The sequence below is a fragment of the Lepidochelys kempii genome, chromosome 15 (assembly GCF_965140265.1).
Source record: "Lepidochelys kempii isolate rLepKem1 chromosome 15, rLepKem1.hap2, whole genome shotgun sequence".
NCBI classification, from domain to species: Eukaryota; Metazoa; Chordata; order Testudines; family Cheloniidae; genus Lepidochelys; species Lepidochelys kempii.
Genome location: NC_133270.1, coordinates 17615207 through 17630482, shown reverse-complemented (window position 1 = coordinate 17630482; position 15276 = coordinate 17615207). Strand labels below are relative to the sequence as shown.

Sequence of the window (15276 nt, the reverse complement as noted above, 5' to 3'; positions counted from 1 at the left end):
AAGTCTGCTGTAGGAAGTTGCATACTTACCAACTTGGAAAAATTTTATTCACACCAGACTTCATTTGACTATTTGGTGAAAATAGTAAAGCCAGCCAAACTTGTTATAGTTTCAAGTTTTTATGAGTTAGGATCTTAGCATGTCTGAATTCTTAACAGTTCTCACACTAAGATGGAAATTGAAATCCTTTAATATTGTAGCTAATCCTTACTGCTGTTTTTTAAGCCAGCTGTCATTTGTTCTTCAAACTAAATTGAAAAAACATTAAAACCCACACTTTAAGCAATATAAAGTGAAAGTATAATCCTGCTCTGTGACCTGTAAGAACAAGAGACCTGTAGTCATTCAGACCTGTAACTGCTTTAGATGTTCTACCAGCATTGGCGGGTTGAAGTACTCTGTACTCTATTTTAGCATAGACTGTCTTGTCTCTAACTCAATTCAAAAGGAAGCAGTCAATTTTTGGTCTTGCCAGGGTGAAGTCCTGTCACTTGAACAGCTGTAGGATCATGCAAGCAGCTGTGCTTTACCCTGCTTATCCATTGTGGAGGGAGTACCTTATGAAGTGGTGTGAAAGAAAAGAGCAACATTTAATGTAGGTTTTACAGTGTTCACATCTGTCTACGAAGCACTTAGTCATTGTTACTCTTGATCATCCTCACTGTGGGTTGGACTTCAGTCAGTGAGTGGGTAGTTTCCATTTCAGTTCTTGAGCCATCTAGGCCTCAGTAATTTACACCTAAGGTGAGATCCTGCTCCCCTTAAAGTCAATGAGGTTGGTCTTTGGCTATGAATAATAGTGAGTTGGCTATACTAGTAAAAAAACACACTCTGTAATTGTTAGGGCAGTAGTTTTCAACTTTTAAATGGGGGCTTTAGTTTAGATGGCTTAAACTAGTGCTTTTGGATTTCTTTTTTCTTTTTGAAGTGGGAATTGGGGGAGTTTGCTCTGTGAAAAGAGGATCACCACCAAACTGCAATCAAGCCTTTTATTTATGCTTCCTGACCAAACTTTTCTGGAAAGATGTCTTATTTCATGCTGTCTGTCCTCTTGGGGGAAAAAAATGCAGCACAGGGACTGTTTGCTTATTCCCCTGCTTTCAGTATCATTGCATTTTAGCAGTTCAAAGAGAATGTGCCTGGGTGATTTTCCCGCCTTTTCCCCCTGAGTTATTTTCCCACCTTTTTTGCCTGACAGCCTTTCTGTATCAAGTTTGGGAACAGAGACCCCAATTACAATGTCTGGGACCAGCTTCTGAAGAAAACTAATTACGTTATTTCCTTTGGCAATGCCTAATGTGCAAAGATTGTTTCTAAATCTATATTTCAGATCATTTTGCTTTTTTTTATTGTTGGCTGTTCTTTCAATGAGGTAATTTCATCCTTAAACTCATTAGTTGCTATAGCATTTTTTGTAATTCATTTTCTAAGAGTGCCATATGAGATTTAACATCATACATTTCCAGAAAGGCCATGAATTTTTTGAAATTGCCAGTCAGCTATTCCTTTCAATGCTGATGTTACAACTGCTTGGATGCGTTAAGTGACTCCATTAGCTTGCGTCTTGTCACCTTTCTTTCCCCTTTAATTGTTTACATTTTATCCAGAGGATACATTCTATCTTTTTGACAAACTATGTGTTTGTTAGAATTTATTAGAATATTTCAAATGTTTTGATAAGTGAGATCAGGCCAGACAACTATCTTGCTGCAAACTGTTTTTCTACCTCAGGGCGGGGAAAAGCAAATATAAGCAACAAAATTAACATTGATTGACTGGATTTTATAAAATGACTGAAAGGAAAGTAGATTTCTGCTCACAAACTGACTGCATCTTCCTGCCGAAGCAGCTCCCCGTATTAAAAATTTGACGTACTAACTGTAGTAGATATAAATATTAAATGCTTGTTTAAAACACAAATCTAAATCTTCAAGTTTAGTACAACAGTAACTGCATATTTGACTCTGCTAGGTGTTTAATTCCCTTAAACTTCTCCTTGCCATTTTAGCTACCTAGGAGTAGTTGATTGCTTCTGAAGAAAACTAGTGCCCCGCAACCTGGTTCTGCTATATGGTGGTAGGGTCACTTCAAAGAACTGCTGCTACCTTGCTCTTACTACCAATGAGCAAAACCGGGCCCATGCCTTCTTCTGAAATCCTGTTACTATCAATTAGCTAACGTTGTGGGTGAGGGGGAAAGGTGGAAGGAATAGCTCAATCTCAGTATGAGCTACCATCTTATTGTGTTTCTGGTATGGACGCTATAGCTATAACACAGCCCAAAGATATTTCTAATCAAATATAAAGTGGAATATAGAGAGGCTTTCATTTCAAGTTTTACACACTACACCAGAATCGCCAAGTTACGAACATCAGTGTTATGAACTGACCAGTCAACCACAAACTGCATTAGGAACTGGAAGTACACAATCAGACAGCAGCAGAGACCTCCCTCCCCCCAAAAAAGGAAATACAGTACTGTGTTAAATGAAGAAAAAAAAAGGGGGGGGGTGTGAACTGACAAGGTAAGGAAAGTTTCGGTGCTTGTTTCATTAAAATTAAGGTGGTTAAAAGCAGCATTTTTCTTCTGCATAGTAAAGTTTCAGAGCTGTATTAAGTCAATGTTCGGCTGTAAACTTTTGAAAGCACAACCGTAATGTTTTGTTCAGAGTTACGAACATTTCAGAGTTATGAACAACCTCCATTCCTGCGGTGTTCGCAACGGAGGTTCTACTATACTTTTCTAGGTTTTAGATTCATAATCTGATGCTTTTTTCCACGTAATTGTTAAATTACTTCCCTCTTCCTAAAAAGAAAAGGAGTACTTGTGGCACCTTAGAGACTAACCAATTTATTTGAGCATGAGCTTTCGTGAGCTACAGCTCACTTCATCGGATGCATACCGTGGAAACTGCAGCAGACTTTATATATACACGGAGAATATGAAACAATACCCCCTCCCACCCCACTGTCCTGCTGGTAATAGCTTATCTAAAGTGATCATCAGGTGGGCCATTTCCAGCACAAATCCAGGTTTTCTCACCCTCCACCCCCCCACACAAATTCACTCTCCTGCTGGTGATAGCCCATCCAAAGTGACAACTCTTTACACAATGTGCATGATAATCAAGTTGGGCTATTTCCTGCACAAATCCAGGTTTTCTCACATCCCCCCACCCCCATACACACACAAACTTCCTGTTAGCAGTTTTTAATCTACTGTACCTAAGAAGAGTTCTATATAAATAAGAACACTAATTAGCACTGCAAACTGATGAACTTGTTCTAAAAGTAAAATGGGTGACGGGACAGGTTTAAATACCCACGATACTTGAGTGCATTTTTGAACCCTGGCCTTTTTTTTTTAAATATAGGACTTTAATGCACTTTTACAAAAATTTCTTACAAAAGCATTACTAATTTTCTCTTTTTTCTGTCTTGCCTAGCTGCGCTGTATGCTGTTAGTTTTCCCAGCTGAGTGAGAGTTTGGATGCTTCTGGTGGTTTGTGTCTGGTCTGATATGCTTTCAGATACCGTGTTGATGGGTGTAGCATAAGAATATGAATAGAGCAGGCAGCTTTGCAAAGCAGACATATATGCTTTTGGAATAGGCTAGCTGGAGCTATGTCAGAGGTAATCTACCATAATGGGCTGGAAGCCAGTTTTTGGGGCAGGCACACTTGTTTTAGCCCGCCTCTGCCACTTCCTTGTCCTTACTGTGCCTCAGTTTCCTCATTTACAAAGTGGAGTAACATCTATCTAAGTGAGGTGTCGAGGATTAATTTTTTTAGAGTTGGTAAGAGGAAGCGCCAAGTTATGTATATCATACTGAAACTCTTCAGTGTGTGTACCATGGAGACTTTTTTTCTTTTACTAATCCTAGTTCATGAGTACAGTGGAGGGAACACTATACAACTTTCCTCCACCAGCAGCCTTCATACTTTTCTAGTTAAGCACTACCTACCCCTGTGATATTCAAACAGGTTTTTCAACAGAAACGTGGGATTATTGCCTGGGGGAAATCCTACTGTCCAATAACAGTGGGTTGGTTTTTAGTAGGAAAGCAAAGATGCAGCCATTCTTTTGAAACCAAGTTTAATATAAGAATCTGCTTATTGTGGCATTTTCCTATTCTAGCTTTTTTTCTATATCCCACTTTTAATAGGGTGTCTGGCACTTCCAAAGTTTGCAGCAGCAGCTACAGCTTGTCTGAAAATAAGTACATATTCAAACTTGTATTACAATCTTCAAGAAAGGGAAAGTCCTAGTGTGTATATATACTATCCGTGCTGGAGACCTGCCCTGCATCCCACCCAAGTCTGTTTCCCAGGTGGTTAGTGGCTGTGTAGGTATTATGAAGGTAGCACATGCTGTGAATGAACATGAGGGGTATATTTTATACAGCAAGATGCAAGTGTGACACCTTCCCTCCATCGCTAGCTGTGGTGAAAGGCTTCAGAGAAGACAGACTGTCTACTCTTTGGCTACGAGGATAACTAGGACAGGAAGTCAGTGTGGAGAATATGAGCAATAACCTCATCTTAAGTAATGTAACTGGATAAACAAGATGTAAGAATATAAATCCTCTTGCTTCAGGGCATTAACTCAGGGGGTGTGGGGAAAAGCTTCTGTGATGAGCACATTATGCAAGAATGATTCATCATATTTCTTGCTGATTTCTCTACAGGCTCTGGTCCTGTTGGAGACAAGGTACTAGCATAGATGTTCATGGATTCCAAGGCCAGAAGGGACCATTGTGATTATGTAGTCTGACTTCCTGTATCACATAGGCCATAGAACTTCCCCAAAATAATTCCTAGATCATTATTTTTAGTAAAAACATCCAGTCTTCCTTTAAAAATTGCCAGAGATGGAAAATCCACCATGACTCTTGATAAATTGTTCCAATGGTTAATCACCCTCACTGTACAAATTATGCTGTATTTCCGGTCTGAATTTATTTAGGTCCCACTTCTAGCCATATTCCCTCTGCCTGAGGCAGTAAAGTAGTTACTAATTACTTGGTGGAGCACAAGTCATTCAATTCATTCTTACAACACAAAAAGCAAGTAATAGTGCCAAGGCAATTTATTCAACTAAAGAAATTCATACATTAATAAACGCTCATTGGAAAAAAAAACACCCTTCATTCTCTCTCTCCCCACCCAAGCAATTACCGAAGGTAACTGGTCACTTGAGCGTTTTCCAAAAGTAATTTTTTTAATATTTATTTTGCAAGTTGAAGTCTAAAAACAACAAAGCATAATGACTCTGCATTACAATGCAAGTGTTACATGTGAAACTCAATAGGTAGGGACAGAGTTCATTAAAATATATAGAGCACTGCAGATTTCTCTAAATATATTGGCTCTTCCCTTTAGTTCTTGTAACATTAATAAAAAAACAAAGCTGAAGCCAGAATTTTGTACTTTAAAATTCAGCTCGATGCAGGCTGGCAGTAATAAGAATTAACAGAAATCTGTGTGTGTAGGTCTGTTTTTCAAAAAATAAGTTACTATGGGATACTCTCTCTCCCTTCTCAACCACTACCAGATGCAATGCTTCTATTTCTACACATAAAACATGCTAGGCAAAACTAAGACCATGTGTTGTGCATCTCAGACATTAATAGGTGGTGGATGGAAGCTGGGATAGCAGATGAAATCTTAAATAAATCAGGGCCAAACTGGGGTTAAATATTTCAAGAGGCAGGCTTAGATGTCTGGGCATAGAAATATTAAGATCGCTCATTTGACTCCTGGTATAGTGGACACAGGGTAGATTGCATGAAGATTTTTCCCACCTTGGGCATCTGTTCATCACATATTTGGAGCCCTTTATCCATTTTTAGAACAGCTTAAACCAGCTACAGTCACATAGCTCCATGTGACACAATCCTTTCAATTAGGAAAGTGAAATGCTTTTAGTTGCGGGTTAAGTATGCATACATTTCTTGCTAAGACAGGAAAATATCAGTGGGAGGCAATTAAAATACAGATTGGCTTATTAAAGGCAATTGAATTACCAGACTTCCCTTTGGTTCAGTTTTCCATTTCATGCGCTGGATTTGTAATCGGGGTAGCATAGCTACTAAGGAGTTCATTTCAAAAGCGGGCTATGAAGTCTGCCCCACTTAGTTTGCTTGTTGTTTTGTTTTAAGGCTTGCCTGCTAAAGGAAATAATTCTGCAGTCAGTAGCTGGTTGATACAGTATTAAAACAATAGCAGCTGCAAGCATCAGGATGCTGAAGACTTTATTGCTAGTGAATAGTATTTTTTGTATATGCCCTCCTATTGCCATGAAGGGTGCTCCCTTAATTGTTCAGACCTAGACAGTGCTAACCAAGAGTGTAGAAAGTTTGACAGGGTTAATATTGGAAATTAGTATTAATTATTTTGATAGCATCAGACTGAGTGCGCTCTCATGGAGTGTGCCTTTAACACTCTAAAGTGTTAGACTAAGGTCTACTCGTGCCCTTTAATGCTAAGGAAACAGAAGATACTGATATGAACAAGACTTTGTACTAAAGTGGAGAGGTTACCAACTATTTAAAAAATTTTACAGGGTTTTTTTTTTAATACATAAACATGCAAGTCCAAATTCTACTCTTGGATAGCTGGAGGCAACTTCAGTTGACATCAGTAGGGATTATGCAAGCGTACCTGAGAGCAGAATTTGGTTCATAACATGTAGCAAAGAACAAAGTGACCCTGAGGACTGGTCTACATTCCACACCATGTGCCGTAAAGTAATCAATCATTTGTTTTCCTGTAGTGTACCAGAACACAGTTACTCAGTATTAGACACCTTTGTAGGGGAGTCACTGTATCAGTCTCTTCCCTAAGCCACAATTAAAATTCTCTGTGGAAGAATGGAACCGAAAACGAGACCATGCCGTGCACATTATTAGGCCCAACTGAGCATGAGAAAAGATAACTTTGTTTTGCGCTTTGCTAGGTTACCTTTTCCCATAACTCCAATCTGCTGCTGAGAAGGAAAAAAAGGTGCGTCTGTCCGCGCTTGCTACCCTCCATAGGCACAGCAGCTTCTTCTCCAGCAGAAGAGTGAACAGCTCGGGTCCTTATTGCATCTGTTCTCACAGACAGATTCCTTCAGTCACTCTGGAAGCCTCATTGAACCGATGTTTGACAGAGGGTATGAGCAGTTAAGGAATCAAAATTCTGTGGTGACTCAAGTGTATTGGTGTCTGCACTAGGCAAGCTGCACTGGCCCCTGGAAGAGCTATAGGTCTTCATGTGATTGCTATATAAATTGGGAGACTTTTCCCAAATGGGGAGATCCAGTGTGAAATTGGCAGGCCTGGCAGAGCTGCCTCCCCGAACAGTCAAGACCACTGGTTGTTTATCGGGCACAGCCTTCACTGAAGCATACACAACATTTTGCTCAGACAGCGTCTCTCTACACTGACTAAAGTGCTCTGCAAGGACCAGAGGCTGCTGGTCATCCCCTTCTTCAGAAATAACAAAAGCTGGTTTGGATTTGTCCATTTCTATTGAGAGCTCCTTGGTTTTTGAACAGTTGATTAAGTTGCTTTTGAGGCCAGTGGGACCATGGCTTTGGTTATCAAGTGGAGGTGTCACCCCCATGTGTTTTGAGGGATCCAAGAGCCTCACCTCTTTGCAATCAGGGGAGCTGGTTAAAAACCCAAAATAAGGGTTCCCAAACCTGGATTTCTTCAAGCTAGAGGAGCTCAGTTTCCCCTGCCTTTGCGCAGATTGGGTTAGCGGGTATGATGTGGTGCTGGTGGACGAGTCAGAATAAACAATATCTGAGATTCCCTCTATCTCAGTGGCTGAAATTACTTTTCTGGTTGTTACACTCTGGTTTCTTGTGGATGAAGAAAGACCCTACCAAAATAATAATACAGTTAATAAACATACTTTGAAATGCAGCAGTCTAGAAAACCTTTAACCTTAGGGAATTAAGAGTTGAAATTCCATGGTGCACTTGTCATGACCAAGAGGCTACATGCTTCCTTCCCTTTCCGAAAAGCAGTACTTTGTGCATGGGAGGATACGGAAGCATCATGTTAACTTTATAACAAGCACTCTTGGTTTGACATCTGCAGAGTCAATCAGAGAGACAGCTAGTCATCATGGGTCATGGATTCTTTGCAGTACAATACTAATATATCAATTAAAAGAAACTTAAGATATATCCATAAAAATTATGCAGAATGACTCAAGATGATCCATTCTGAAGAAATAATTTGTAAGTTTAAAGGAAAATAATCCTTTATCCAGAGGCTTAGCCCCAGGAGTTGCAGCTTCTCAGTGCTGCAGGATCAAGCCCCAGATGACGTATATTTTATGGTAATGTGAACTAACAGTCTCCATCTCTGTTGCATGCATGCACACATGCATTAAAGGCCTTGGACCTTTTCAGCTGACATGCTCAACACATGCACAAGGGAAAGGCAGAAGAGCGGGAAGAGGAGTTCACATCAAAAAGTAGGTGAGTCTTTATATTGCACAAAGTGCCCCTTTGGAAGTTGTCTTTAATGTTGTTAGGAGCACACAGTCTGAATCCCACACCTTCCCTCCTTGTGGATACTTACACTGCTGTCTACCAGTTTAGTGAAGGGACTGTTAGTGGTCCAGCTATACCATTTTTTCTGTAACTGAGGTAACGGAGTGAGTAAGTCATGAAATGTGCGGGCACTCCATGTCCGTTGCCTTGGATGATGGTTCTCTGCCTGCGTGTTCCCTTTATCCACAGTACCTGCTCCTGGAGCCACATGATCAGAAGTCAGCCAGTCTGATACACAAGCTGGACTTGTGACACTTCTCTTTAGGTTTTTGTCCTGAAAAACAGAGAAATCTTTCAACATCTCCAGCCAAAGGTCTCAAAAGTACTTTACATGCAAAGGCCCTAATGGCACTTAGAAACACTGAGCTATCTGTGAAAGTGACTCTGGCTCTTTAAACACATCTTTTCTTGGGACAAGATAGGTCAGTGGGGCAGCTTGGACAGCACCTGCCTAAAGCATGCCAGAACAGAAAGCATTAAACCCACCAGGTTCACCATTGCCTTGCCCTGCCCACACAAGAACATTTTTACCTTGATTAGCCAGTTTCAAAATATCTCCCACTCAGCTAGAAAACCCTTTGATGCCAGAGAGACTGTTCTCTCAAGCAAATGCATTAGGGCATGTTTACATTTCTCCATGGGGATATTTACCAAACAGCCACCTTCTCAGAATTCTCCTTAGAACTTTCAAGGACTGATTATTTCTAGAACAATTAAATTTGATTATTTAAACCCAATCCAGGGTGCAGACTAATTTGTTGATTTTTTTAAGCTTGATTTGGTAGTTGCATTGCTTTATTTTCATTTTAATATAAGTAATATCAGCTTAGCTTTGGCACTGTGTTTTACTGATGTCATTATTAAGAGTTTTAATAAGATTTATTTAAAAAAAATATGGAGTTGGATTTCTTTCAATAAGCACTGTGAGTCCAGAACCTTTGAGAACCTGGTGGATATCAACCAGTCAACCTAAAGGCCTGACCAGCTCCCCTCAGTCAGTCTTTGGTTCTCACAGGTCTCTTGATCTAAAACCATGAACCTTAATGACCTGAGCTAACAGTCTTAAATTTTTTAGCCAAAGGCTTCTGTAGTCTTCCCCAGTGTTTGACGCTGGTCTCTGAGATATCCCCACCCTGACACATTTTAGGAAGGTAGCAAGCCAGTCCCTGGTACCAAAAAGGTTGAGAAACACTGGTCTAGCCAATAGAGGGGGACAGATCCACATTGTAAGATCTACTCAGTTTATACGCAGAATTAAACATCTAAGATCAATAGAGAATACAATGCATGAGAAGGGGAAAGATGGTGGAGTGAAGGCAATAAACACAGAGCTAAAAGTGATTATATAAATAAAGCAGTCACATGGTTTCCATTCTCTATAGCAGTTGTCTACATGTCCTATATTTTCCCTTGGAACACATGTACAGGATTCATTTCTTCCACTCTTGCCAGTTCTCTCCCTCAGGGCCTGCAGCGTAGTTCCTCTACCCTCCAAAGGTACTGAGACGCTGCAGAGAAGTTTGTTTACTTACCCAGCACATTGCCTGGATGTACCCTTGACTCCCAACAGCAGATTAGCTTCGGGGGGGGGGGGGCAGGGGGATGTTTAAACCCAGCCTGTCATTCTCTCACCCACCCCCCTGCCCCCCAGCAAAACTCAGGCTCACACTCGGTGGGAGGCTTGGGAGCCGCTGGCCAACTACTATTTCTCAGTAAAAGGATTTAGATAATCTTTGTGTAAAGCTTCTTATGATTCACTTTGTCTAGACAAGCATTTCAGTTGAGGTGAGTGAGTTTGGAATCCTTGTCTACTGTAAAGGCTCAAGCCTTCACACCTCCATAAACATTGGGATAATATCAGAGTAAGAGCCAAAAAAGCAGCTGCATGCCGGTGGATAACAACATGCACCGTTTGCCTAGGCTGTCCTACAGAAGCTAGCACATACAAACCATATTATAGAGGGGAAGATAGAGTAGGAGCCCACCTATTCAGAGCAATATAAATGAGGATTAGAGGACATTTTTCAGGACCGCCTTCTTTCTGCAGATGCAATTTGTGCCCCCAACAATGTGCATCGGGTACATTCCAATCGTGAGTGCAAACCTGAGTAGCTGCACTTCTGCCTTGTAGAATGAGGGTGCGAATCAGCTTGTCTGAAGTGCCGCTGTTTAGATGTGGGCCTGCTGCAAGCCATTTTGTAGGTACATTTTGCTTCCAAAACAGGGAGGATGGGTCTCAACCATGCTGAAAATCTAGCATTTAGAAGGATTTCTTAGCCTCTTCCTATCCAGGCCTACCACTGTTATCAGGCAACAAGTATGGATTCATAAACCCCTAATCCAGATTCTTTAGCTACCTAGCTAAGAACATGCTGTGGGAAGCACTCCTGAGCAGTAACATAAGATCGCTCCTTCTAAGCCTTTTGTCCAAGATCAAGTGTACTCTGGTTTCTCTTCAGATCAAAAAAATCTTTTGTCTTTTACTTTCACATTTTAAGTATCTTCTAGCAGCTGGGGGCTGGAGAGGAGAGGAAATAATAGCCTGATTTTGAAAGGCGAGCATCCACCGCTCAATGATTTTTATGGCATTTGTGGATGCTCATTGTTTTTTTTTAAATGGGAGGAAAGAGAATATGGATTTTCCATCTATCCACAACAAACTGAGGTTTCATCTCATCAGCACCGGATAGAGTTCTCACCAATAGAGTCATACTTGGCGAGAAAGCACAAATCTTGCCAATTTCCACTCTATCGTCCTATCCACCTCTGTGAAATTGTGCCACGGATGATGATGTAGGTGGAAAGGAGATATTAGAGAATGTAAGAATTTTAAAGCTATGCACAACTTTTAAAAAATTTGACTTCTATCTATGCAAACTATTTCTTCTCTTTTACACCTTAAATATTTTAAGATTTAATGCAGCTACAGAATGGTAGATTAGAGCAGTGTTTCTCAACGACTGCTCTGTGGACCCTGAGATCTTCCCTGAGATCTTCCTGACCCAGTTTAGGGAAGCAGGAAGCTGGTCCCTGATATTAAAAAAGTTAAGAAACACTGGATTAGAGCATTAAAACATTTTTAATGGGTCTTAGTGAATAAATCCCTGCCGATGATACAGAAGGCTAATTTAAGAAAAATAGCAGTGGCCCATAGTCATGTAAGTTTTCACTGTTCTACAGGCTGGCTGTTTTTCATTAATGGATGTAATTCTGTAGAGATCCATGTACATTATTAATACTTTAGGAAAATCCTAATCAATACTGTATCCTAGCGGACTACGCTGGCCTCCAGCCAAGGCCAGGGATGCAGGCACCCCATACTTTGTACCCAGGGATAAAGTCACATGAGCTACATGACGGACTGGTGTGCTTCTGCACTATGTCATGCTTCTACACTTACATAGCAAGTGTTGATCCCAGAACGATTTCAGAAACATATGTTCATCACCACCCTGGGTGCTCAAGGGAAATGCAAGCAAAAGGATTTTTGAACCCTATGTGTTTGCAAAGAAACATCAGTAAGAGCTGCAAGGGAGTATGCTAAAATAACACTCACACACCCCAAAAAAAGTAGGGAAGCCACGTTACAGTATTTAAATTTTAAAAATAAATTAAAAAAAAAACGTTTGTAAAGAGCCCTGACACATAAAGCACCCAATTTATTGGCAAACATTTATTAAGCTTCCCAACCTAGGAGCTACAGTAACACAAATCAGCCACAACAACAACAGTGCTGCAAGTTAGGTAAATAATATTACTGACGGATTGAGGAACTGTGTGGTTATATGACTTGCCCACAGCAAGTTAGTGACAGAGCCAGGACTGGAACCTGGGAGTTTTGACGCTCAGTTCCTTCCTCCAACCACTAGAAATCTTTTCCTATGGTACTTCCACGTGTGTCTACCTGTATTCTGTATGTGGTAAAACTCAACCCGCTGGCACCAGGGCCGGTTGAAATAATAAATACTTCATCGCTCCCCGTTTCAGTGGTCACGGCTGACACAGGAGAGGGCATGTCTGGGTCAGTAGGCTGAGAAGAGTGTTCTGCGCTGCCTCCAGAGGAAGTGACTAAGGCAAGGAAAGACATAGAAAGATTTTTTAAGTGACCGTCTCCTTTTGTTTAGGCTGGGCAAATAGCCCACCTTCCTCTTCCCATTCTAACCCAGCCTAAAAAATCAGCCCTTGGCTGCCACCCAGATCTGAAAAAAATTCAATCATTCAACCACTTGCCTTGTCCTAATCTGCTGAAATTTGGCTAGGAAATCAGAAGGATTTAAAACCAAAGCCCTTTAGAGATCCTCTCAGTGACCTTTCCCAACAAAGGGAGATTGGAAACTGTTAGCAAGATTGTCAGCACAGAGTTGGGATTTTGAACTGGGATCTCACAAGAACGTCTGTGACACACAGGTGGCTTGGTGCCAGCTGGCAAAGGGTTTACTGGTCTGTAACAGGTTTCAGAGTAACAGCCGTGTTAGTCTGTATTCGCAAAAAGAAAAGGAGTACTTGTGGCACCTTAGAGACTAACCAATTTATTTGAGCATGAGCTTTCGTGAGCTACAGCTCACTTCATCGGATGCATACCGTGGAAACTGCAGCAGACTTTATATACACACAGAGAATATGAAACAATACCTCCTCCCACCCCACTGTCCTGCTGGTAATAGCTGTAACAGCAGCTCCTAACAGGCCTGACAAACTCAGCTCAGCATAAGTAGTTAACACATATTTCAAGGTCCCATTTCAAGGGACCATTAGTGGGCTATTTCACGTTGAATGGTCCCTTGAAATATGTGTTAACTACTTCTGCTAAACAATCTATCCCACTTTGTATTTACCTGTGACGCTTGGAGTAGGTTTCCCAGACCTGAAGAAGAGCTCTGTGTAAGCTTGAAAGCTTGTCTCTCTCATCAACAGAAGTTGGTCCCATAAACAACATTATCTCAGCCACTTTGTCTCTCTGGAGGGAAACATTGATGGACAATCTCCACCAACATTAGACCCAGTACTTCTGTATTGGCTTTTACCAGCCATGAAGGACCTATGAGTTATAGTCAAAGTATCCCAGCACCCACTACTGTCACTCACTGGGGTTCTGTAGATGGCTCGCTCTGGATCAGAGCAATTTTATCCACAACGTTAACATGAAAAAACTTTGGAACTGTGACTGCTCCAGGGAATCTGAGTGTTCCAAACCCAGTACTTAGACAGCCATGCTCTCCAGATGACACAAAGGGGAGGGTGGTGGGGGAAAAAACCACAACTCTTGAAGATTTCACAGGTGTTTTTAAGCCAGCAATATGACAGAATGAACCAAGGCCACATTTGCCCTGCTAACCAAGTGTATGCATTGTGCCATGGATATGACAGTTTCTGTTGACAGAGTTCAGAAATAACACTTCTGAGTATTCCTTGCCAGGGAATTACTCTACCAGCAAGAGGGAGGGCAAAAGGGGGTAATTCCACACCAAACACTTTCTAATATGTGACAGCTCACACTGCATCTCCACACACACAGCTGAAGAGGAAGATTCAGAGAGAGAGACTGACTTGACTTAATGGGCAAGGAGCTATGGGTTGAAACAACATACTCTCCAGCTTACCTGCTTGGTCCTGGCTGACAGTGTGATTGTTGTTTTCATTCTCTCGAGTTGGCACCACAAGTTGGAGCTCATTGATATCTATGGCGGAGTTCTGGATCCCATTCTACAACTCAGAACACGCCCCAGTAAACATCTACAGACAGACAGCGTAACAGCTAATGTGCAAGAGAAACAAAATCACCAAAAGAATTAGCACTAACCTCCTGGTCACTGTGTGCATTGGAAGGGTTCCTTTTGAGGCACATTTTCTGCCTGAGGAAAAGACAGCAACAATCCCATGAATTAGCTAAGGGTCCATAGGAGAAAAGTTCTCATCCATGTTCATTTTAATAGGAGAAAACACAACAGAACAACTATGCACTAGCATGTCTATCCATGGCACTTTACAGCTTTCTCTGCATCAATGATTGTGTGCTAAGGAGCAATTGTTATCCCCATCTTATCAGGGAGTCCGCTAAGGCAGAAGAATTACTTTTTTAAGAATCTGCAAGGTATCTGCAGCAGAAACAGGAGTTTATTTCAGATATCCCAAGTCTCAACACCTGTCCTCCCTAGAAGGGTGGAACTTTGACTTCTCTAAGTAGAGCATACTGCAAAATATGTAGTCCCCCCTGGGTCTCAAGCTCTGATACAGTTCATTGGCTTCACCATACCAGACATTTTATTATATAGAACAAAGCATTCTGAGATATTCTCAGCCAAGAAGAGGCAAATGTTATTTATTTTTATGAAAATTGTATTAAGGAAAACAACAGCAGCTCATTCCCAAGTAAGAGAACTTGTCAAAGACTGAAGGAAACCAAAAGAAGATTCCTTAACAAGCTCTTATCCAAGATTTCTTCTTCTAAAACTGACATTATAGAACAGCCAGCATCACTACAGTTGTGGTGAACTAGAACTTCAAGATGCCTCTGAAAGAATCAAAACACTCCCCACTGCTCAGAACTCCCCAGGTACTAACAGAGATCAAAGTGCTCTGACCTAAGATAATTATTTAGGTGTATAACAGCATGGCACTAGGCACTTTACAGACATGTAAGAACACTAAGGTCCTCCCCTGAAGGCTACAATCTAAAAGCAGACATACAGCATTTCCCCCCACATATAATTTATTACATTTAATAAAG

General features: G+C 41.1%; 1 protein-coding gene across 5 annotated transcripts in view; it reads right to left on the bottom strand.

Annotated features, from left to right (window-relative positions):
- LOC140898940 (uncharacterized) overlaps positions 1-15276 on the bottom strand; it is an 82042-nt gene that overhangs the window by 22265 nt on the left and 44501 nt on the right. For 2 of the 5 annotated variants that reach the window (XM_073313563.1, XM_073313564.1), the window contains exons 3-7: positions 14350-14401; positions 14150-14252; positions 12454-12617; positions 8578-8823; positions 7686-7867 (exon numbers count right to left, since the gene is read on the bottom strand). In XM_073313563.1, the coding sequence (XP_073169664.1) occupies positions 7686-7867; positions 8578-8823; positions 12454-12617; positions 14150-14252; positions 14350-14401 (747 nt within the window). Of the gene's footprint in view, positions 1-4822; positions 7868-8577; positions 8824-12453; positions 12618-14149; positions 14253-14349; positions 14402-15276 lie in introns of those variants that run through there. The other 3 variants (XM_073313560.1, XM_073313565.1, XM_073313562.1) reach the window with 3 other exon arrangements.